Here is a 24,878-nt window from a genome sequence, read left to right on the forward strand (position 1 = left end):
AATGTAGCATAGAAAATTATGTTTATTATCTCAAAAATATACTTTAGGAACCCACTGAGACTGTGTAGAATATGAAATATTCTATTGGTTTGGGTTTATATATCACTGTGCTCCCATACACTTTTCTTCAGCATTTGTTGAAAATGTCAATGCTGTTTGGAAATGTCAAACAACACTATATCACTTCTGTCAATTGACACACAGATTATATTTAAAACAATCAGGCTTCCTTTTAAAACCTCATTGTTACAGTTTCTACAGAATTCTACTCAATTTTGAGGCTAAATTTTGCTCCTGGAGCTATGAGAGAGCTTGCAGGAGTTTTGGACCATAGATCTGTGCTTCATATAACTGCATGCATTCTCCTATTTAGGCAGTACGTTTCTTCCTAATAGTGGGTTAGTTTATTCATTAGGTTGCCCTAATGCTATTTTTTTTATAGCATCCATGAAAGCGTTAATAGATGATTTACATCGCTGAAGAGAAATGATGATTCACAATTTATGATTCTTTATATTCTATCCCAGAAACACCAGAAAATGTAGCCACTTAGTCACAAAAGAACTTTCAAATGCCATATTTAATTGCCTGACTCTGGCTATGCAGGGCGAGTCAAGAAACCAGTGAAAAATGTGGATACTTTTAGCAGTTGAGGACAGTTTTGACTCTGACTATGAGGAATGCTGTAGACATGATTGTAGCGTCATTGCCACTAATGAAATATTCTGTAATATATATATTAAACCTATAAACGTATATACATATATATACATATGCACATTTTGTATATTTATTTTATATATAAAATATAAAAAACATATATAGAACCATATATATAAAAAAATATAATATAAAACATACATATATATATTAAATAAAGCCTCAGTTAACTATGCAATGTTCTGAGGCTAGCTACGCTGTGTTCCTTTTACCCATGCTTGCATGTGAAAAACGTACATTTATCCCCAGCTGTTTCAGGTCCTATTAACTTAAGGTACTTTTTGTTACAGGAGTTTCTGGGTGGCCTGCGCCTTTGTATGTAATTACAATGCAGAGATTTTTTTAGTAGAAATATCATTAAAAGAATAGTTTGATGAGAAAAAAGGGCATGTACCTTTTTTGAATGTATAATATACACAGAATTTCATTAATGTGAATTTAAGAAATTATAGATATCAAATCTCTGGATGAAACTGGGTGGAATTTAGTGACTTTTTGCCTGAGGAAGTCCAGGTGGATGGCTTATATCTATCTCTGGTGACTTTAGTAAATCTTTTTGCAAAAAAACCTTCATCTGCAGCACCTTGCTTTACCATATTTTCTCAGAATGGTGCAACCAAAAGTTAACTGCTTTGCAAACTCTCTCCTACACCTTTTTTAAGCTTTTTTTTTTTTTTTTTTTTTTTTTTAAGCTATAAATTTACACAGATCTAACTCTGGAGCGACCTTGTTTGTGGTCTGAACTTAAATTTTAAATGTCTATGTAATTGTGCCAAATTATATATTTTCTGCAAAGTTGCACATAATTGAAAATATCTTGGCTTGAAGCATAATCTTTATCTGCTATATGTAATTGCTTTTCATTCTGCATTTAACCTTAACCATCCAGTTAAATGCTAACTGCTGAAAGTTATTGTTGCCCTTAAGTTTTAAATGTGGTAATGAAGCACAATGATTTTTTTGTGTGTGAATGCTTCTCATTCTGCATGTTCCACAGCATTAATTTCTGTCTCTATGCATTTGAATTAGTGTGTGTGGTATGACAGCTGAAGAGGTTGAAAATTACTACAGCAGCACTACAGCCTTCATTGCCTTTTTTACAAAGTCAAAAAGAAAGAATTACAAAAAAAAAGTCAGTTTTGTTGCTGTAGCTGTTTCATTTTGTGTCCTCAACTAAATGTAATCTGAGTTCTCAGAGGAAAAAAACACTGAAATTCTTTGTGGACATTGAGTACAGCAGGGCTGATCTTTGCATTATCATCAAAAGCATTTTTCACTGAATTCAGGGCAAAATAGGTCTGAAGTTCAGTATGTTTTTCAAATAATCATTTAAGAATATTACTTTCTATTGACATATTTGAAATGGACATCACCATTCTCAGTATAATTTCCATAAATTTCTACCATAGAGAAAAATGTTCCAATTTTGAGAAAAAAATCCCATATATTTCCTACAATGACAGTAGATAGTAATTTTATATTTTAATGATTTATCATTCAAATATGATAAAACATATTTTAATATTGTCATACAAAAGTCTTAATTAGAAGTGCACATAGATTTGATTTCTTCTTTTATAACTTTATAACTTTTATAACTTTAGTCACTTAGACCTGTTTGTGTTGGCAACCCTGTAATGTATGTTAAATAAGTTCAGCAGCTTTGGTCTTTGTTGAAATGATTTTGAAGACCATTATTGTGTAGCTGCCCAAATGTCTTAGGGTATTTTCAAAAGACATCCAGAAATGCTGTGTTCTCTTACCCCTCTATTTAGCATGTGGCCACCATATCCTAAAATACATACATTTTCAAATTTTGCCTTGACTTCTCTTCTGCTTCCTATGTATTCTTTAGAAGAAACCAATTTGTATGAAAGATTGTAATTAATAGAAAGGATGTTTGGTGTGTGCTAAGGTGTTAATGGATAGCTTCTTGAGGAAAAATGTAGCTGAACAAATAAGCTTTTTATTCTTTCACAAATACATTAGCTCTAATACAGTCTTTGATATCAAGTGCTTGGAAAGTTGTATATATACTCTTCATTCAATAACATGTCGTAAATGCAATTGCTACTTCCTGTTTTAATTTCTGAATATTCTGAGATCCCAAATACGTTTTGCAGCACAAACTCTCCATAAAGTTAGCTTATTTAACAAAATAAGCAAAAACCTAATCCAGTATATTTGTGTGTGTGTTTGCTTTAAAAATTATTTCAAGGATGCTCATTTTGAAAACAAATTAGGTGCTACTACTCTAATATAAATGTAACCTTCCTTTGGTGTACTTTCTGGCAAACATAGACATGTACTAAATCTATTAGTGTATAACAATTTAATATAAACATTTCCTGCAAGAATCTGTGGAGGTCTTCTTCCTACGTTGTTGCTCTGAGCACATCTTCCATGTACTGGACCTGCTGAATTTCTCCTTACTCACTTTTTCTGAAAGCAGATCAAGGGTTAGCTTTGCTTTTACAGTCTGGCACCCCTAGAAGTTTTCAGTGGTGTCACTTGTTTCAGTCCATACTACATGAGTTCTCCTACACTCCAGTTTCCCTTCTTGGCTTTGCGGTATTTTCTTACATGTTGTTTTACTTTAGAAAAGTGTTAGAAAAATTTTGAATTACAGTTCTTCGTGTCACTCCTTAAACATCATTCCTGTCACCGTCATTACTGATTATTATTAAGAAAGTGATGACAAATTTTTAGTCTTTTTCATCTTTTCTTTTTTCCAACTCTTTTGTCCAAACTGTATACCTTAAGCATGGGTAGTTTTAAATTAAATGTGTACGTACTAAGAGAAACTACATAAAGCCCTAGAGGCACATTATTTTATTTAGGGTCAATGTCCTGGTTACACAGAGGATGTATATAATTCTATAAATAAAACATCTGTGTATATATTATCATATATATCATATATATACACACACAATATTTACATATATTTCAAAAGCTCAGATTTTGTCAAAACCAGTGAAAATCATAATGTTTCTGCCAAATCTGTCTCCAGCTCTGAACACCTGGAAATTAGACCCTGTACTACCAATGAGTGGTAGGGCTTTTTTTTATCCTGATCTGTGTACACTACTAGCATCTTTGTGAGAATAATAATGAAGGAATAATGACTTTGCTACTTCTTTGTTGAGCTTGGTTGGTGGAAACAAAAGAAAAAGCAGGATTAATAAGTCAGTAGGTGTCAAATACATACTGTAATGCAACCATGTAATTGATATTTGTTGTTTTTCTGTTGTACTTGGCTCTGTAAAAGCTCTTTCACTGTGTCATATTTCATATAATTTTTGTGGCAAATTAAAAGTAGCACAGTTTTGCTTATTTAGATAAGGGTTTCTGAAGAAAATGTACCGAAATGTACCTGGTAATCTTCTGTGAAAAATCTTGACAGATGTTCTTTTTCATAATAGCAACTGCACAATTGCTTTAAATAACTCTTATTTTGTTCACATTGTTGCCAGTACACCATAGAAATAAATGTTACATGCTCTAGACTAAGTGCAACAGCACAAGATAGTCATTTACACAGTAACACTTCATTTGGTTCAGAATTCATAATGAAGCAAAGGAGACTAATAAACCCTATTGCCTTATTACCAGTCTAACATGTTAATGTATTACTACATTAAATTGTAAAAATGACTGTTGAGCCACGCAATTAGCATTCAGAAAGAGTCAGGACTCGGTGATGTAAATGGATGGCAGGAGGTCCTGCAAGCATTCCCGTGATGCCAGCCCAGTGCCACAGCTGTGGGCTGCCCCTGGACTACAGTACCCTTGTCGCAAGCAGGCGTAACCTTCTTAGGCATGTCAATAAAACACTGATAGCCAAGAACTGTCAATAGTTATCACGAGTGCAAAACACCAATAGTGAAGGATCACATGGTTATTATTTTCATGTTTTCTTGTTAAAATTATGACTCTGAGACAGATTCAGAGCATCTCCCATCATCTTTGCAAGTTGTCATCCATTATTTGCACTTCAGTGACATGAAAGCAGTCTGAAAGTGCTAGCCACCATGCAATACACACAGGGGCACAGAGAGCAGTGCCTACATCAAGGTTAGAATAGAATAATCAAGACATACCAGAAGCTGCAGAAGCAAGATGTTTTAGCTTTGTTTGACAGAACTTAAGGCATAGCTTAAAGGTCTACTTAAACCATAAAAGAACTGTAACAGATCATTGGAGCTTAGTGTTCTACCTCCCATTTTGCTGTAAAGATCCTCTGACTATTTAAATCAACTGTCTTTTACAGTGATCCTCTGATCAGTTTACAGTTGCTGTAAATCTGAATGTACATTCTCTTGCAGAGCTTGCTATCAAATACTGGATTTCTAGTAATGATAACACCATGCTTCTTGGCCATTAAGGAAGAAGAATGTAGAGATTCTATTTCAATTTACACTTATTTAAGCTCCATGTAGCTCAAATGTACAAGATTTGTTTTCATTAGTCTACTACTGTCTAATCGCCTAGGGTTATAAAGACTCCCTCATGAGGATGATTTCACCTTAATGAGTATTCCTCCACAGCAATGAAAGCTCAATAACAGAATTAAAATCTTAAACATCCTCAAAAAGGAAGGAAGAGAACAATTTACGATGTTAAAATGTTGAAAATATGCATTACTCATAACTCCCACGGGGGTTTTTTCTTTGAATAAAGTCGTATTTTTCTTGACATGTCAGGACACATTTTCAAGGGCTCGATTGTGTAAAGTTTCTGGAAAGCTCACCACTTAAATAGCAATAAAATTCACTGGAATCCAGGCAGTTATAAAATAAACCTAGCTCAGGTTGTCAGACATGAACATTAAGTTTACAAGTGAATTTTCAGAGTGCTACAAAAGCCCTACTTGCAAATTTATCTGATTCTTTTTTAAGTAGAAGAAAAAGTTCTAAGTTAAAAAATTAAAAAGCTTTTTGTTATTTTCCTTCCCCCAAAGGGAGCTGTGGTGAGTTGACCCTGGCTGTATACCAGGTGCCCACCAAAGCTGCTCCATCGCTGCCCTCCTCAGCTAAAACAGGAGAGAGAAAATATAATGAAAATCTCATGGGTAGAAAAAAGGACAGGGAGAGATCACTCACCAGTTACTGTCATGAGCAAAACAGGCTTGACTTGGGGAAATTAGTGTAATTTATTACTAATCAGAGTAGGATAATCAGAAATAAAACCAACTCATCCCTTCCTTCTTCCCAGGCTTAACTTTACTTCCAGTTTCTCTGCCTCCTCCCCTGCAGCAGCACAGGGGAGTGGAAAATGGAGGTTATGGTCAGTTCATCTCATCACATGTTTTCTCTGCTACTCCTTCTTCCTCAGGGGAGGACTCCTCACACTCTTCCACTGCTCCAGCATTGGTCCCTTCCACAGAAGACAGTCTTCCGTGAACTGCTCCTGTGCTTGTCCCTTACACAGGCTGCAGTTCTTGAACTCCTCTCTCCCCGGGGCCACAGGTCCTGCCAGGACTCTGCTCCAGCGCAGGCTTCCCACGGGGTCACAGCCCCCTTTGGGTATCCCCCTGCTCCAGTGTGGAATCCTCCACAGGCTGCAGGTGGAGATCTGCTCCAATGCTTGGAGCACCCACTCTCCTCCTCCTTCACTGACCTGAGCGTCTGCAGAGCTGTTAATCTCACATTCTCCCTCCTATCTCCCACCTGCAATTGCTGTTGAGCAGTAACTTTTTTTCCCCTTCTTAATTATCTTACCCCAGAGGTTCTGCCACTGTCACTGATGGGCTCAGCCCAGGCCACCATCGTGTATGTCTTGGAGCTGGCTGGCATTGGCTCTCTCAGACATGGGGGAGGCTTTTGGCAGCTTCCCACAGAAGCCACCTCTTTAGCCACCCCTACTATCAAAACCTTGGCATGAAAACCTAGTACAGGAGCCCAAAGTGCATTCATTGTCACTGCTGCAGGTTTTATTCCCCACCTTCCAAAGTTATTTTTGCAATCTGAGAAGGTTTTTTTTTGCTTTTCTTTTGTTCTCTCAAAGTGTGGCTGATGTTGATTACAGTGCTGTACGGTCCATAGTTATTTTAGCTCCTACCTGTTGTGAAAATAAAGCTCTATGTCCATATTTGCCCTTTTAAATATAACTGTTTGCAAATCTCAGAACCTGCGTTTCTAAATGGAAAAACTAAAGCATTTCAGCACTAAAGCCATCTTCAGGGAGATTCATTTTTATCTGTTGTTTTAAGACTGTGTATGGATTTATGAGAAGTTTGGTTTATGAAGTAAGACTCTGCATTTATGACAGCCTGAAGAGCATTTTGCATTCACTTGCTCAAACATTATCCCATGTATTTCATTTGATCATGATAGTGAAACATACTGAGATTTTAGCTACCACTCTGGGAGGAAAGATTCCCCCTGCCCAAGCCAACACCTCGCTTTTCCATGTGTATTTATTAATAATATTTCATATAATATTCATTCATTTCAAGTAGTCTCATACCTAGACAGCACCAAAAATCTGTATTTGCTTGTCTGTTGGGAAAAAACACTAAATGAGAAGTTTCTTGCCTTTATACCTTATTTACTACACCTACCAAAGTCAGACACTTGTCTGACTTTGATAGATGAAAAGGAATTTACATTATTAGACAGGTTTGTGAATCTTAGACTTTCATCTGCTTTTGTCTAGTAAAGGATGTTGAGAAGGCAGTTTTCAGGAACACTTTGGTGGTCTTATTACAGGACCATCTCACTAGTACCTGCTTCATCATTTATTCAGAGATGGGGCAAGCTCCCTCCTTAGCCTCTTCCTTTGATCAATGTAGAAAATGAAGCTAATCAGAATTCTTGACTCAATCCCACTGATTTCTGGAAATAGTTAAAACGTTGGTTTTTATGTCAGGCAAAGAGAGCCATCGTTGGTTCAGTCATTTTGATTAATATATAAGTTTTAATTGGGAAAAGTAAATCTTGTGCAAATGTAAATGGTAGGTATCAGGCTGATATCTGATAAAACCACCTAAGCCAGTGCACTGCTTTATGTACTGTAATTCAAATAGATCTTGCAGTGCAACATGTTGCTAATTTTGAGATCCTTTGTAGTGCTCCAAGTGTGCCACTAGCAGTTTTACTGGTACATCTGCTTCTCACTGGGAGAGGTTGTGATGCAACCATTCTCCTTTGCGGCCTGTGGTTACATCCACCTCTGTGCTATTCACTGGAAGCTTAGCCTGAAAGGCTTCCTCTTGGATCCTGCAAACAATAACAGCATGGTGTAATTTGGAAATGATTTCCTTCATGCAAAGTACGATTTATTGAGCCAAAAGGTGCCATGTCATGATTTTGTCTTTCCTGTCTGGTTTCTTATTTCATTCCAGAGCACGTAACACAACAAACACACAGGGGCATTTTCAATACTCATAGTTGGGGTTTCCCCCAGTTCTTCAGCGCGTATATTTTAGGCATGTTTAAAAATAGGAGTTCATTTGGAATATGTGTAAAGCCTAGAAATAGCTAATCTTCTTGCCAGAACAAATTAGAAATCTTATAATGTATCTACTTTCAGGCAAAATGCAATTTCTCATTCAAAAAGCTTGCTACTATACTATAAAACCAGATTTCAATTTAAATCTTTTCATTCTAGTTTGACTGTTTCTAAACCTCTATAACACTTACACAGAGTTCTTGTTCATGATTTCCTGAGTGGTCTGTCATGTAAATATATCAGTGATTTATTCAGTGATGTGAATATGTGTGAAAACATATGCAAGTAAGTGTATTCTATGCTGTGCTGGAATCGCTATGATATGGCAGTCGTGAGACTGCGAGTGATTTGAAAGCAGCGGGACAAAAAGAAGTATAAGCTGGAAAGTAAGAGATGGAAAGACTCTCAAACACCACTGTGACAATTTGTTTTGCCTTTGGTTTGTAAACAGCATTAATTTTGTAAACTGGAGGAATATGCTAAGAAATTTCAAATCTCTAGTAGATTTTTTTCTCTGTACCTGCATAAGATCCCCTGTCCCTAGAACAGGGAATGCATTTCTGCATCTCGGGAACCACAGTTCCTAGTTTTCCATCCTGTATGAAACTGTTGAAGTGGAAACTTGTGACCAGCAGCTCCTCATGCTGCTTCTCATGTTCTGCTTCTAAACTCAGACTGAGAAGATGGAGGCACAAATGTCTTAAAGGCTGCAGCCAAATCTGTCATACCTCAACTGACAGAGGCATTAAAATTGCAGTAAAAGCTGAAACTATCCAGTGTAATTCTAATTAAATATTCAAAGTATATTTTGAACAAGATTATTAAAACATTCCTTTTTACTGACGTAGAAAATGCAAATAATATGTTGACATATCCAAGGTTTTTATGTAATTCTTGCTCTTAAAATTGACAGCAGGCATCCAGGTGACCCCCCATGAATGAGATGCATCATTCCTAAACCACCCTCAAGAGCACATAATTGTCTTAGTTTGGTTAAAATGCCCTTCCCTCATGAAAAAGAAATCTCCTTTTATTAGACCCGGTTTTTACACAGATTCAAAAAAGTATTGTTTTGTTTTTCATTAAAATGTTTTGCCAGTGTGCATCCCATGTCATGTTTTCCCTCCACAAAGGGTGAAAGAAATATGGTATATAGTGTATACAAGATCCTGATAATACAAAATACTGATTACCATTGTAATTCCTTTCAGAAGTTACATATAAAGTGTCAAGAAAATGCATGTGCATTTCTGGCCCTGTAACTAAAATAAAGTATGAATAATGACAAATTTATTGTACAATTAAAACAATTTCAATCACCCTATTGAATATCTCTGAACTCTCTAACCAGTAGCTTCTGAAAGGCTCGGTTGACATTAACACAAATTAGAAATTTAACTGGAAATGGCTACATTTATGTTTATTTAGGCTACATTTATGAATCAGGATTTAAATTTCCACTGAAGCAAAAGGAAATCACCTGTCTCTAAGCATCATATATTCCCTGTGCTATGCTTAATATTTACCATATCAAATGACAGACATTGATTAAAGTTTTACACAAGCTATCAAGCTACACCTATTAAAGCAAAGTCAGAAGGTGGACCAGGAGTCTGAATTATGTTCTAAGTAGGCTGAAATCTGATATTTAACACTGTTCAAATATGGAATGTTATGATAGAATAATGTAGGAGGACATCCAAGTAGGCAATTTCACTGTTCTCTGAAAGACTTACATAAATAAGAGCTGGATGGAAAACTGACACAATATAGTGACAAGACGTTGGCTTAGCATAATATCCATGTAAAAAGAAATACGTTCCTGAAAAGAGGAGATTAAACAAAAAGTCTTCTAGATCTTTCAGCCTTTCAGCAAAGTAAAACATGGTTATCAGTGAGTTTAATTGCGTAGGACCAATTTGTTTCAATATCAGAAAATGAAAGAAAAAGGTTCAGTGATTTAAAGTAGGGCAAGTTTATAAAAAACAGCTTTTCAAAAACTTACTGTCTTCCTTTAATGCTTTACATTTTTTACGTGATCCAGGTTCTTGATGGTGTTAGGGGACAGTCTAACATCATATATGTGTTTAGAGCCTCTGTTAATAACAAAACAGCATACACAACTTGTTCTGAAACTACTTAATAAATTAAATAAATTCACAGTAGAAAAATTGAAGTAAGTAAAACCAAAGTAAAAAAGATTTTAAATATTAGCAAGAATGGTGCAAAAAGAAACCTCTGTAAACATTAATATGTTTATTAATTAAATTAAATATCCTTAAATCTCTATGCATTGTAATCATTTATTCAATGGAAAGCAAAATTAAATCAGTATAATTGTTATATTTAAATCCTTTACTAGTGGATGGTTTTAGATACAATTTAAATTACACAAACATTAAAAAAAGTCAATAGACAAAGTGATGACTTTTTACAGAACAGCAGCACTGGGAATAAGGCCTCAGGGGCCAAGATTTCAAGTGAAGGAAATTGTTATGAATGGGAAAAGTACCCAGAATACCATCCTTGTAAGTTACAGTATGTGATATACATTGGTGGTAACAACAGCTCCTTCCTGAGGATGTCAGAACACTTTCAGGAAAAGCCTAGGGGCGGGGTATTATTTTGTTTGGTCCCTAAGTGGTCAGTATTCTCTGATTCACTCCAAATCTAATCAGGTAACACCACCAGCAATCATCTCAGACTTACAGATCCTGATACCCCCTCAGCTTTCAACTACAAAGTCATTCTTCCTCTCTAAAGGTATTGTTCTTCCTTCCTGGAGTCGTCAACACTACTTATGGACCAAATATCACTATGATTCCTAACAGAAAAATGAATGCATTTAGTTCCTTCCCACCAGCCTGGAGGGATTTCAACTAGCTATTTGAACAGAGAAATATCTTCTTTTATATTTAAATCTTTTATCTAAATCATATCTGAGTATCTTGGTGTTTTGCAGGTTATGTGCTGTTTTCTCATTGGACTTAAGTAATTTGATCAAGAAAATAAATTAATTCAGGTTTGATTTTGCATGTCTGGTTGAAAAGTAGCAAAACACCAAAACACAGGGCAAGCAGCAGTCAAAACATCATACATCTCTGAACTAAACCGTAAGGGGTTGAAGAATGCTGGTGCTTTCAGGGAAAGTCTGGCAGTTAATCAGTAATACTTATGGGAAATCTAATAAAAGCTTTTCCATTGATGCTTGAGATACATGTACAGTAAGTAGTAAAGGGACAAGTCCAAAGTTCTGTAGATGTAAGACAGATTTTGGGATGACATCAGACTGCGCAGACCGAGAAGTGCAGAATTAAAAAACGTATGTGTAGTAGGCAACTATCACTAAAAAAAGTGTAATAAGTTGATAGTTCCTTTTCGTTGTTGTTATAGATAAGTATATGAAGTATGCATAGTAAAGTTAATTACCTGAAGCCTGAAACTGGAAAGGTAACAACTGGCCACTCAATTGGAAGTAAGAACTGAGTAAGTTTCAGCAGCAGAGGTACCCACATTGCTTAGGATGTTTTATGTTTAGAAATGGATTCTGATCTAACACCTCTCGAATAATTTCAAATTAATTATTTTGTTAAATACCCAAAGTAAATATATAGATGAAGCATTTTTCTTGCTTCATTTGTGTCTTGTGGGAGACTTTGCACCAAGAATAAATTTGTTACATTCTCATGTATAATTTCTGTATTCCAATTTGGGTTTTTGGTGTCTATCGAACATAGTTCAAATGTCGCCATTTTTTTGTGTGCTGCCTTTCCTTTTCATTTTGGTCACCCTTTACAATTTGATAGTTTTTGCAACTACAGTGTGAATCTTTTTTTTCCTGTCATATATATGTCTTAGTGTCCTGCTACAGATAGTAATAAGACTGTTTCCCTTGCTAAATAGATGTAATTTATGCTATTCCATACTGATTTTATAGCCTTGTGTAATCTTTATTCATGATGAAATGATTGTCTTATTACATTGTCCTTTTCACTAGCTTGGCTGATGGGTATGGTTCTGTAACAGTAGGTACTTCAGATCACTTCTGGCTTATGTATTAATATTCTATTCTATGCTGTATTTTAATATTTGAAATTAACATTTCCTTAACATCTGAACTCAGATTAGTATTTTCGAGTGTACAGGCATGGGATGTGTATTTCGTCATTTATGGTAATGAAGACCGGTTTTAATTTTGAAACTAAATCATTGAATCCTTATTTCATAAAAAAAAATATGATTCAGTGATGTTGATAGATAACGGACACAAATTCTGCTAAGATTTTGGAGAGAATTTATATGGATAATATAATAGGGATGTTTACCAAAATTGTCATTAAAAAAGGTGGGCTTTAGAAAGTTGAAAATATTTTAGATTTGAGATGAAAACGTAGAAGTTGTGTAACAATATATTCAGAATTACTATGACAAGGTGGGACTTTAGAAATCATGCTGTTTGTTTCTATGTACCTTTGAAATATAGAAGACAGAATCTAAATTGGTGGAAGTTCTTTAAAGTTTGAATGTTATGAAATCCTTGCTTGTCAGTCATAAAAACTGACTACAAAAATGTGAAGTATGTTGAAGATCAACTTACCTGTGAGAAGAGAACAGGCTAAAGGAATGTTTCTTTAGGTTATAGGTTAATTTAATGGGCTTAAGCCACAACACTTAGAAAGGTCTAACTAGAAAATTAATATTCCACATTTCAGTCTTTTTAAGCTCACAACTGTTGTTTTGGTTTTCTCTATCAAGAAACAACTTTTCAGTTCATCTGACTGAGTTTGGCAAAGTTAGCAGGGAGCCAAATTTAGGCCTGCAGCAGGAAGCTGTCTTTAGACTTGACTATGGAAAGACTAGCATCTCTGCAGTTTTACATTAGTTTTTGATTAGAGTACAATTGTTGTTGCTGTGGTCCAGGTCAAATCTTGCCAAGTGTGCTAAATAGGAAAATAATGCCTGTGATAGCAGTTTAGAAAAGAAATATAGTAATTTGAGACCCACAGCCAGAAGTTGAGAAGGAAAAAATGTGATACGTTTGATCGTATTTTAGCATGTATTATTTGGACTTGAATGTTTAGGTTGATTGTCCAGTTTTGGATCCAACAGTAGTAAATGCAACAATGATATTTATCGCCATTTATTTTCTATGAATTGGTCTTTTAATTTTTTTGAATTTGATTTTGTTTGGTTTTAGCAGATGTGACTCCATCCTCAAGAATATTAGCTTTTACTTTTTCAAAAGAGAACTTAGCATGAAAACCATTAAGAATTTAACCTCTAGAGGGTTAAATAGTACTAGGTATTTGGAAAGCTGTCTGCAGACATGTTTTGTAGTAGATACTTTAAGTTAGATATCATAAACATAAAAACATCAATATAAGGAATAGGCATTTCTCAAAAGTAATATTACTGAATTTTATGTATGCTGCACAATTAGTTTCTTACCTAGATCTGTGGTATTATCACTGTCAGCTGGTGTAATGATGATTAGAATTTAAGATTCAGAGGCTACCTAGGAAATAGAGTCCTCTATGTCTTCACCTTCACCTAATTCATCATCATCATCATCCATTCAGCTGTGTTCTGGCCTCCTGTGTAGAAAGTTACACAAATTCTTCAGTGATTAAATTAGTACATTTTCAAATTATTTGCACATTCTTGAAAGTTCAAGCTAAATAAGAAATAAGTAAATAATAAACAAGAGTGTTATAGCAATTAAAAAACTTTGCTTCGATAACCAATAAGTAAATATTCATATTTATTTGTAAGACACAGGAAAGTTTCCATGCTTCTTTAGGAGCATTATTTCTGCCTTAATTAGCCTTTAAATCAAGAATGGAGAAAAAGTATGAAAACAAGTTAGCTGTGTGGACCTGCACAACTTACATCTGTTATCTGATGACCACCTTAGAGCTGAAACTCTTAAGATATGACAGGCTTCAAACTCCATGTTATTCCTGTGTATAGTTACTCTGCGTTCATTACTGTAACAAAACCATTGGAAAAATTAGCTGTAACAATGATGGGGGTTTGGCAAAGAAATTTTTCCCATTCAAAAATCAAGTGAATCTCCCAAAAATAATGATACACAATATTGTACTCTTTTATTTGCCTTTCGCTTTGAAGGGACAATTGCGTGTTTTTATTTACTTACTTACATACTTAAAAAGTGGTAATCCTAGGGTACCTAAAGACCATCAGCTGCTAAGAAAAAATAACTATTGTGAAATATATGATTAAATAATAAAATTTTGAGCAATGTTTATACAATATTCTTGTTGAGCTCCAGGGTTTGTCTTAGATGCAGGTGGTAAATCAAAATGAAGGCATAGTGAAGTCTGCATTTTAATGGATCAATGAAAGATTATCATATGAAAATCCAGATCGACTGTTGGCTGCCAGTTAACATGTCCTATGATTTTATGCTTGTTTTACTTGATATATAATTGCTACCTACAAATCAGAATTTTATAATATGTACATTGAAGTATCTCCCTTAATCTACCTTAAAGTAACTTAGCAGTAATTGATGGCTAATTCTGCTTGGTGGGAACCATATTTTTGGTAACTTAGATTTGAAAACCATTTGAACTGTAAAGAAAAAGAAATAGGTGAAGCTATTCAGAACAAAAAAGTTATTAAATTACCAAGCCCTGTGTACAAAGAGAGTCTATGCTAATGAGATTATAAAGATCTTTTTGTTATTTAAGACGAACCTAATTCTCTTATTTAAGCAAACCATTTTAAAGCACATTCTATTTGTACGATCCCAAAAGACACAGATTGTGTGGGACAGTTTTAATTCCCATTATTTTATATTTTCCTATAATTGCTTTGGGTGAAATGTTGCCCTCAGGTCTCAGTCTTAGCACTGAAATCAGTGGGAGTCACATGAGTCCTGCAAGGGCTGTAATTTGGAATTTAGCAGGCAGTGAATCAACCTGACTCAAATCACAACAGTTTTCAACATCCATACTAAGGAAGAAATGTTTACAGTGGTGAGTCCATGAGATTTCAAATGCTGGTCAGAGCTGATTCAAATAGTCTTTAAAATCAGAATTTAAACATAAGTTAAAAAACTTAAAAAAAAAAAAATTATTAAATTATTAGGATCAAAAGAAACATTTTTTAATGTAAATTAAAATTAAATTAAGTCAACTTCAGTGTCCCACAAAACCTTGGCTGCTCTAAACACTTAGAAGGTAGTATGTCCTTAAATCTTCTCTCCCACCCTATGCTTTTCTATTTTAGGCCAGGACAGTGTTTTAGGGTGCTTCTGACTCAGGATTTGTGCAGACACATTACAGTGACAGAAGCCTTTACATTCACACCAGCTTTCCAAAAACAGCATGTATACATCCTACCTGCTTTCTACTGTTTAATACACAATGTTATCCATCCAGTAAATCATTCATTATGGATGATTATGAAAGCAGAACTGTGTAGAGAGATCTAATTGTGCAATTTATCAAAATAAGTAAGTTTTATATTAGCCAGATTTTCCAGCTTACCGTAGTATAGCATGTAAAAGTCTTTTAGGACCTGAATCTTTCCATCCTGCTTATTGTCTAAGGGTAGGCTGCAAAATCAGAGAGAAAGCAACTTATTTTCCAGTAGATGCATGGGATTTTTACTAGCACTGCCAATAAATAAAACAATACTTTCAATACAATAAAACCTACTTGAATATGCACTAAAACAGTCAATGAATGCCACAGACAAGGGCTTTTACATACATGTTTTTCTTAACACAAATTAGTATGTTGCACTTAGTAACAGACGGGAAGTTGACAGAAAATTAGCACTTCATTTTACATCACCTGGTTTTGATTCATAGCCTTTCAGTACTGTTTTTATATAATGATAGTTTGGTGTCCATTGTGTTCTGTATAGAAGAATGAATTGTCCTTGCATTGTTACAAAATCAATGCCTAACAGCTCTTACTATGTTTAGTATTTAAACCTGTCTGCATGTACAGATAATTTTGCAAATACTACAAATGGCCAAAATAGGATCAAAATATTAATAGATTTAACAAATTGTCTCCTTAGTAGTTTTAAGGTTTATTATGTATGTTGACCAAATATTTTCTCTCTTTTGCAGATTGTAGCTTTGCGCGAACAAAATGCACACATTCAAAGGAAAATGGCAGCTGGTGAAGGGCCTGCCGAATCAGAGCATATTGAAGGAATGGAGCCAGGGCAAAAGGTTCATGAAAAGGTATAAAATGTTAGTTTTCACTGGAATACACCATCAGTTTGAGAAATAAGCAGGTGTTAGATTTTTGTAATGTAAATATTTTGTAGCACATCCCTTTAGAATAGTCTGCTTAATTAAACCAGTATCAAAAATGAGTTTGTTTAAATGGAAAAGAAATTTAAACAGGCTCTTTGATACAGTACAGAGTTAGACCCAGGGCTTATAATAAACTTTGCTTGGAATTTTTGCGTAATGCTACAATTAAGAATACTATATCCTGCTGAGTGATCTTATGTGCATCACATACAGAAGGGCAAGGTGTAGTGGCATGGGTATGTGAAAGGGTATACATGCAATAACTACTGCCAGAATAGTCCATAGCAGGATAACAGGGACATAAAAACTAGAAAAAAGTAATTTTCCTCACTGATACCTATAGATAGTCTTTAAATTCAAGTCCATGTTCATATAGAGAGAAATGAAGAGCTTTACTTAGCACATTTTCAATGAGAAATAGGGATATTGAATTTAGATATTTAAATACTAGATATTTAATATTAAATTTAGATATACTATTAAATTTAGATACTTTAACTACTTAGCAGCCTAAGTATTTGCTGCTTCAGGCTGAGAGAGAGAAATAAAAGGTAGAGAATATTGATTTAGAAACAATATTTTCTTCTAAGCCTTTGTTTTCCAGTTTGATAAAAACCCAAGTTGTGTATCTTCCTCTCTTGCTTCACAGTTACTAAATTAAAATGCAAGCATAACATAACATTTGGCAGACAGATGAAATGCGTAACGCTGCCGCTTGGATCTCTAATTGTGCATTTCTATCTAATGACCTGTGATGAACAGTGGCATAAATCATACTTATAAAGAATAACACTCATCATTACTTATTTATTTTATAGGCAATCTAATTTACAGGGGTGCATTTGCAAGGCAAGCATTAATTTTACATGCTTTGCGGTTTATTTTATGTCTGCATTTTTCTTTGAGTAATCTATGTGATTCAGAGCCATACAGTAAACAAATACTGTTCAGCTACTTTCCTATTCCTTGCAAAATCTTACTCTTTGACACTTCTGTGAAAATTTGTTAAAACAGTGAACATCCCACTCACTTGTGCTTTTAAATACCACCACACTGCTTAGCTGAAAATCTCTAATTTTAGCATTTCTTTGCAAGCTGTGTCTTCTGATTTGAGTCAGTGCACGCCTTATTTATAAGCAGAACCAAATGGAAATATCTGTCCTTTAAGAAATCTTCATTTTTAGATGTTAATAAAAGAGGAATGGAAGCAAAGAAACATATCGTTGTCATTTTATATGAAATGTTTGTAGACCATTATGTCCAGAAAACTTCTGTGCTTCCCAGTCAAAACAATTGAAGTTGGTTTTGCTAAGCTGAATTAAAGGCTTGCACTTGATAACTTTTGCATACTAGATAGGGAGTTAACAGAAGACTATATATTGACACCAGGTCACCCAATGTATGCTAATTCAAATACTCTGCAGTAGCTGCTCTCTCTTCTTCTACACTACCTTAGTGCATAATACCATCAATTCCTTCTTATTTTGTGAAGTCCTCACTTTGTAAGATACTTCTTCTTAAACCCATACTCTAAGCATCCATTTAGAAAACATTCTTTCAACTTCTGCAGTATGCATGGAGAATAAGCTATGAGGTAACCATTTGCACCCTCTTATAATACAGGAAATCAAGGTTCAGTTTCAGTCAATCTGAGTGAGATCCTATGGTTTAGGTTTCAACTTTGTGTCTGATATTCACAAACATATAGGTTAAACTTAAGCAGTACCTTTAGGTAGTCACCCTATTAATCATGCCTATCTTCTTGGACTTTGCGGGAGATAGAGACATGGTAAAGTCTACACAGACGTTGAAGTAGAGCTTGCCTAGGTTTGCAGAATGGACAGTCCCAAACTGACATAGCAATTAGAGGACTCCTTAGCTTAAAATAACCTACAGAAAGAGTTAGCCAGTATGGTTCACATGGAAAGAAGACTGGACTGTTTTCTGAGTTTTAGGTGTGTCAAAGTTTAGCATCTGTTTTGAAGCTGGAGTAACTTCTTGTGTATTTAGGAAAAAGATGACAGCATAGATTTCAGCTCATTTATAACATTAGTACTGAATGATTTCTGTACTTTTGTGGGAAAAAAATCATCTGACTACATTTCACGGCAACACAGAAATATTTTGTATTACTTCAATGCTTAGAAAAGGTGCTAAAAAAAAGCTATTACATAGTTTTAGGCTGCTCCCTCTCAAGAGGATAGAAAGAAGGTCCAAGAACTTTTCTGGGCCATTTATTTTCTTTTTCAAAAAATTTTAGAAAAATGATACATTGCCAGAGAATGGAGAAGTCAAAGTCATGCCAGTTGTTAAAACAATATGACTAAAGCTGCATTAGTGTGTTTATCTATACTGGTCTTAGCAAAATTATGGAAAAACTAATAGTGGAAATTGAGAAAAAAAAAAAAAAAAAAAAAAACTCTCCAAAAAATGAAAATAAAGAGAATACTAAAATGACTCTATAAATTTTATAGAAAATGTTTTGTAATTTCTATGAAAAGTATACATATTTTTATGAGGCAAAGAATTTGGTTCAAAAGGAAATTGTTTTACAATACCTTCCTTTTCTTTTTCTATAAAGAATGGCTCAGTACATAATTTGTTGTTTTTTGGTTTTTTTTTTCAAATGAGCAATAAGGGAAATCAAGCCAGGTAATCTTTAACAAATAGAAATCTTATTAATGGTGACAGGGTATAATCATAAATGGAGACTCATTGCCAAGTATAAATGAAACATCTCAAAAGAAAATAATGATGAAAGAGAAGTAATGAGAAGTATTAACCATGAATATTTATTGCTTCACCAAAAAATAAAGCCTAAACCAAAAGCAAACAAACAAAAAGGGAAAACATCTAAGAAAAAATAGAGTGAATGGCTTTTAATTCTGATTTCACAAAATTACAAACTTTGTAAGGCATCTGCTATAGGAAAGTATTAGGGATTTCAACATGGAACTATGCTGATTTAAAAAAAAAACAATAAAAATCAAGAAGGAGCTTCTAGGGTGTAGCTTTCTGTGCCTGGAGAAAATTGCAGATTGTACTGTGAGTTGCTTTTATTGGTAGGTGGATGCCAGGTCATTAAACAGATAAGGTCACACATGTTCCCTAAGGGGGATTTCAACCAGTTATGTTAAAATTTCTGCTCTATGACAATGGAGCTTCCAAGCTACATCTTTTAAGCAAGATAAATTTAAAAGCTAGCAAATACGGAAACTTGCAAACAGGCCAACTTGCACAAATAGATCTTTAAAGGACTCTGAAAAAGTGTTTAAAAAAAAATCTGACAAAGATCACCTGCTGAGGGAATTCAGCTCTTTCTATTATCAGATATTCTTCTCCTTAAATTGGTGACCAGTGGACACCACTTGCTGCTGTCCAGATCATTCACCTGATCATTAGGGAACTGATTGGCCCACAAGCAAAGGCCAGGAAAGACAGTATTCCCAGTGAATAAATTATCCCTTGAGAAATCTATTTGGAAATAGAGAAGCTATAAAAGTGGGACTGAGCATTAGAGATCAAGATCATGACAACGGAGGATGCATGCAGGGTTATTAAAGGAAAGAAGTTGGGCAGGTGTGAAACTCTGCAGTGGCGCGTAAGTGAAGAAGGAACCTGCCATTTAGCAAGAGGGTAGCTTATGTGCTTCTCTTCTCAAGATTAATGGTTTTCCATCTGAAACAGCCAGCAGTGAGTGACAACTCACAGGTAGGCTCCTCCTGACATTATGAGCAGGGTCTGTTGACTATACCTCATGCACCTCTGGGGAAACTTGAATGCAGGGTGTTAGTAAAGTATTACCAAAGTTCATCTGCCACCTCAAATTATTGTACCAGCAATATTAGAAGAGGCTATTTATGTAAGCAAATTTAAAATTATGATGAAGCTTTTGGATAAGAAGGATTGGTGTTCTCATCAGTCCTTGATGATAAGCTTTCTAGTACAGAATGAAAGGTGCATCCTGGAGATGAAAGCTTGGCTGTGAAGGTGGTGTTGCCAGTGATCTTTGGTTTTTCTCAGCTCTGGAATAATGCTTGAGGAGCCAGTGTGCAAAACCAGTCTGTATCTCATGTAAAAGCAGGAATGTCTTTGACGAGTGGATTTCTGAAAGAAAGTTTGCTGTAAGGACTTTTTGTTTTGCTGTTTACCGAGTGCAGCCAGAATGCATAATGTGTAAAAAAAATAGTGGGAGAGGTGATCCTTGCCCCAGAGCACTCATAGTCTGAATTAGTGAAATAATACTCTTCAAACATACAGTACATTTGATAACCAGATGGCAGGTTTGTTCTTCAGCACTGCAGGTGTCTTTCTGGCTTTCTAATCATTTCTTTCTGGATTAATATTGATAAAGCTAATTAAAGAAGCATGTGCTGAGTGGGACTTAATGAAGATTGGTGGCTTGAAACACCTGAGGAGGTGAGGAGTTTTTGGAGTGAAAGGAAATATAGATAAAAACTGTAGCTGTGATTGCAAGTCTTTATGAACCTAAGGAGTAAGTCTGGGCGAGTATACAATATTCTCTCTGAAAGAGTCAAGGCAAATATTTTGTAAGTACTGTGGTGCTTAATAGTTCAGTCTGTCTGCATGTTTATGAATACTTAGTGCTCAACAGTATAGCATAGGGATTTTATTATACTGAAAAGCTGCATTACTTATGCATTATTTACATGCTGAATCAATAGACTTCTCAGATCTTTAATTTTTCAAGAAAAAAAAAGCTCTTTGCCTGTTTCATATAGATTAATTTGACTTTCAGTCATACAAAATCCTTTTTACCTAACAGAAATCTCTATATACTTCTACATGTCAAGCCCTTTAAACCACTGCTTTAAAAGTGTGCTTACCTTTGCAAGGGAATTTTACCCCTCTAGCGCTGTGCCATCTGATGGCATTGGCTGACTTAACTTATGCTGGATGATTTACTGCAAGGAATTGCTAGGCCAGTAATTTCTAATGCTAGGCTGGGCAGACTAGTAAGAAAAAGGAGTTAGTCAGGGTAAATGGGGACAGGGTTTACTTGCTGAATTTGGTTTGGACAGCTAACTAGCCCTTTTAATTAAGAAGCAGTAAGTGATTTCTCTCTCCTGTGTAAGATCTCAGAAATTCTTCTAATAGTGTAAAGGAGAAATAGGCAGGCACTCTGGAAGAAACCAGCAACAAGAAGAAATATGCCTACCTGTCAAGTAAACTTTTTTTATATTATTATTATTCCCCCCATCCAAGCCACCATTTTGCAAAGTGAGTAAAGGGTAAGAGATGATTACAGGTATCAGAAAGAAGAATGAGAGCTGAAAGCTGATCAGGAAGCAGACTTATTTCAGATCTTAAAATTAGTAATAAACACTGAAGTCTTTTGATGGCTTTGTAGAAGAAGCAAAAAAATGAGGATGGTTGGAGAGAAAAGTGTTGGAGAAGGAAGCTATTTTTACATCGGTATAGTGGTAGCAAAGAAATATTTCAGTTCAGAGAACACTGGCTTTCATAATTGGTTAGAGATTGGAGAAAATGCAAGGTAACTGAAGAGGAGACCTCTAATGATTCTGCAATTTCTGCCTGACACAGACCAAAAGATTTGGAACAACCTAGAGAAGTAGCACAGTATTCAAACATTAAAGAGGCAACCAACCACTTGGAAATTCCTGTGGCAGCTTAGGTGTAATGCTATTATTTTGGGCATAGCTTTTCACACTTGGTTTTGTGTGCTGATTATATGGATGATGATCCTGTTGCTTGTTCTTTAGTTGTCACTTGTGATTGGGCTGTCACATAGCTGTGTCTGTGTTAATATAATTTACTTTCTTTTAAACCTTTTTGCATGAGGCAGTTGAATGGAATAAGAATGGAAAAGCTCTGTAGTAAAAAGCATCTTCTGGCAACTCGTTATTCATTTATTCTTACATTTCAAACAGCATCTCTTTGCAGCATTAAATTTTACTCTTTCATAAGGTCAAGTGACATGTAGAGTTTAGCTTCCTTTCATGATTATTTTACTTCCTTTTTAGTATTTCTATACTACAAATTTCATACAAGTTTATTTGACTTGAGAAATATACTGTATTTCTGTCTCTCCCTGATGATCTGGCCAGCATTCTAAGTCAGACGGATCGTCAGCACTGCAGAGCTCAAAGTAATTTTTCTTTTTTTTCCCTGGGACTGAGGACAAAATTTTCCAGTTTCTCTGCCTGTTTTAAAAGTTGTTTTTTTTTTTAAAACAAACAACAAACTGAACACCTGTTTTTAAAGCTTTTAAGCTTCATATGGCATTTCTTTCCTCCTCTTCCTCACATTGAATTTTCAGTATATGTATTATTTGTAGGAATTAAATTGATTCAAAGAGTGTCTAAAAGTACCTTGGGTTTTAAAACAGGTAGTACTACTGATCATGTTCTATTTCCAAAATATTTCAAAAGTGATTTGTATATTTAAAATTCTGTATATTATATATGAATGAAGATTTTAATATCTCAGCTACCATATCAGCAGCTGACTGGCCAAAAATCAGAGCGCCTGGCCAAAAGTCAGGGCAACTGACCAAATTCATCTATGTTTTATAAAGCAACAGATGGCACTTGCCTTAGGAAATGAAAGGAGAAGTCTCACAAAATGAAGTGAGACAGTGATATTCCTTTAGTTTGAGATGCCATCCTAGAATAACAGAAAGAGCGGTATTTGAAGTCTAGTCACCATGAGTATTAGGGTCATAGGCTTATGGCAGATAAGAGGATATGTCATATCTTGAGGCAGGTAACAGTATATTCCAGTCTCCAAGAGCTTCTGCAGCAATGACATTCTGTTATTTAGAAACAATTGTCTTATTTATATAGCCTTTTCTAAACATTGTGATTTTTCTGAAAACAATTCCTTGCAGAAACTTACCTTGTATCCATTGCTTTATTTTTTATGTATGCTTTAGATAGTTGTTTTTTGGTTTTTTTTTTCCAACTTCAAACTGGCAAGAAAAAAAGAGAAAACGAAATGCCCTAATTTGGCAGGTTCAGAGAGAACTTGCAAAACTTTTGTTCTTTGCTTACATACTTTTACATACTTATATGGGTAAATCTTCATATACTTAGTAAATAGAACTTATTATATGCAGACCTTTGAAAAGCCGTTTTAATGTTTTTATGTTGCAAGTCAAGAAAATATGTATAATCAAAAGGGTGCTTTTATCAAAAGTTTTCATGATTTTAAAGATAACTCTGACATAACTCTAGTGGACATATTCCTATATAGCTTTTGTGTCCTCAACATAAAAAGGACATGGAATTGTTGGAACAAGTCCAGAGAAGGGCCACGAGGATGATCAGGGGACTGGAGCACCTCCCGTATGAAGACAGGCTGAGAAAGTTGGGACTATTCAGCCTGGAGAAGAGAAGGCTGTGTGGAGACCTCATAGCAGCCTTCCAGTATCTGAAGGGGGCCTATAGGGATGCTGGGGAGGGACTCTTCATTGGGGACTGTAGTGACAGGACAAAGGCTAACGAGTTAAGACTTAAACAGGGGAAGTTTAGGTTGGATATAAGGAGGAAATTCTTTCCTGTTAGGGTGGTGAGGCACTGGAATGGGTTGCCCAGGGAGGTTGTGAATGCTCCATTCCTGGCAGTGTTCAAGGCCAGGTTGGGCAGGGCCTTGGGTGACATGGTTTAGTGAGAGGTGTCCCTGTCCATGGCAGGGGGGTTGGAACTAGGTGATCTTAAGGTCCTTTCCAGCCCTAACTATTCTATGATTCTGTATAATGCAGCTTGCCATTTCAAAAGTATCATGGTTTACATCGCATAAACTACATGCTCGCATGCCATTTATTACTTTTCAGATTTGTTTTTTGGCTGCTTATAACCTTGCAGCAGTTCCTGGACCACTATTTAGAGAGCTGTAAGGCAAATTCCATGCAAGGTAGAATTTGTTCATCTGTGACAACTGCTAAAATTGCTGTATGAGATTAAAACTGTAAACAAGATTATAATTATCATAGATAAGAAAAAGTTACCTCAAATTTGCACAATGGAATAAAGTATGATGGTTATAATGTTTATCCTGTTTGAGTACTAGTTGTTTACATATCTGACTGCTGCATAATGGGAGTTTAAGTAGACTAAGTGAACACTTTCAGAACAATAAACTGAGTGTAAATAAGTTTTTTAATTGCTATCATCATTTTATCATAGTGTCCTGAAAGTAGATCAATGATGATTCAGCAGCTAACATAAAATGTCAATATAATTAATTAGTTTAAAGAAAGCAAATTTGGAACAGAGTTTTTTGATATAATGAATTTTTAGAGTAAAATAGCTTTATTCGATGATCCGCAGAAGGGCGAGTGGTCTTAATCTGAGTTCATTTTATGGCTGATTGAGGAAAAAATGTAGTTAAAGCCAATAAGCGAAATAAAGGTCTTTTTGAA

General features: G+C 35.1%; 2 protein-coding genes across 8 annotated transcripts in view; one reads left to right on the top strand and one right to left on the bottom strand.

The window, feature by feature from the left end:
• PPFIA2 (PTPRF interacting protein alpha 2) overlaps positions 1 to 24,878 on the top strand; it is a 321,181-nt gene that overhangs the window by 225,532 nt on the left and 70,771 nt on the right. For all 7 annotated transcript variants that reach the window (XR_009743619.1, XR_009743621.1, XR_009743620.1 and 4 more), the window contains one exon: positions 16,283 to 16,399. Coding sequence is in view for 2 of the 7 variants with exons in the window: in XM_061454684.1 (XP_061310668.1) it covers positions 16,283 to 16,399 (117 nt within the window). In the remaining 5 variants the exon portion in view is untranslated. The remainder of the gene's footprint in view (positions 1 to 16,282; positions 16,400 to 24,878) is intronic.
• The window catches only part of ACSS3 (acyl-CoA synthetase short chain family member 3), a 177,698-nt gene continuing 163,816 nt past the window's right edge, over positions 10,997 to 24,878 (bottom strand). Inside the window, exon 17 of the transcript XR_009743624.1 lies at positions 10,997 to 11,010. The gene's annotated coding sequence lies outside the window, so the exon portion shown is untranslated. The remainder of the gene's footprint in view (positions 11,011 to 24,878) is intronic.

The sequence above is a fragment of the Pezoporus flaviventris genome, unplaced genomic scaffold (genome assembly GCF_033815535.1).
Source record: "Pezoporus flaviventris isolate CSIRO_AGI_PZ_B2104156 unplaced genomic scaffold, CSIRO_AGI_Pfla_v1 ptg000016l, whole genome shotgun sequence".
Taxonomy (NCBI): domain Eukaryota; kingdom Metazoa; phylum Chordata; class Aves; order Psittaciformes; family Psittacidae; genus Pezoporus; species Pezoporus flaviventris.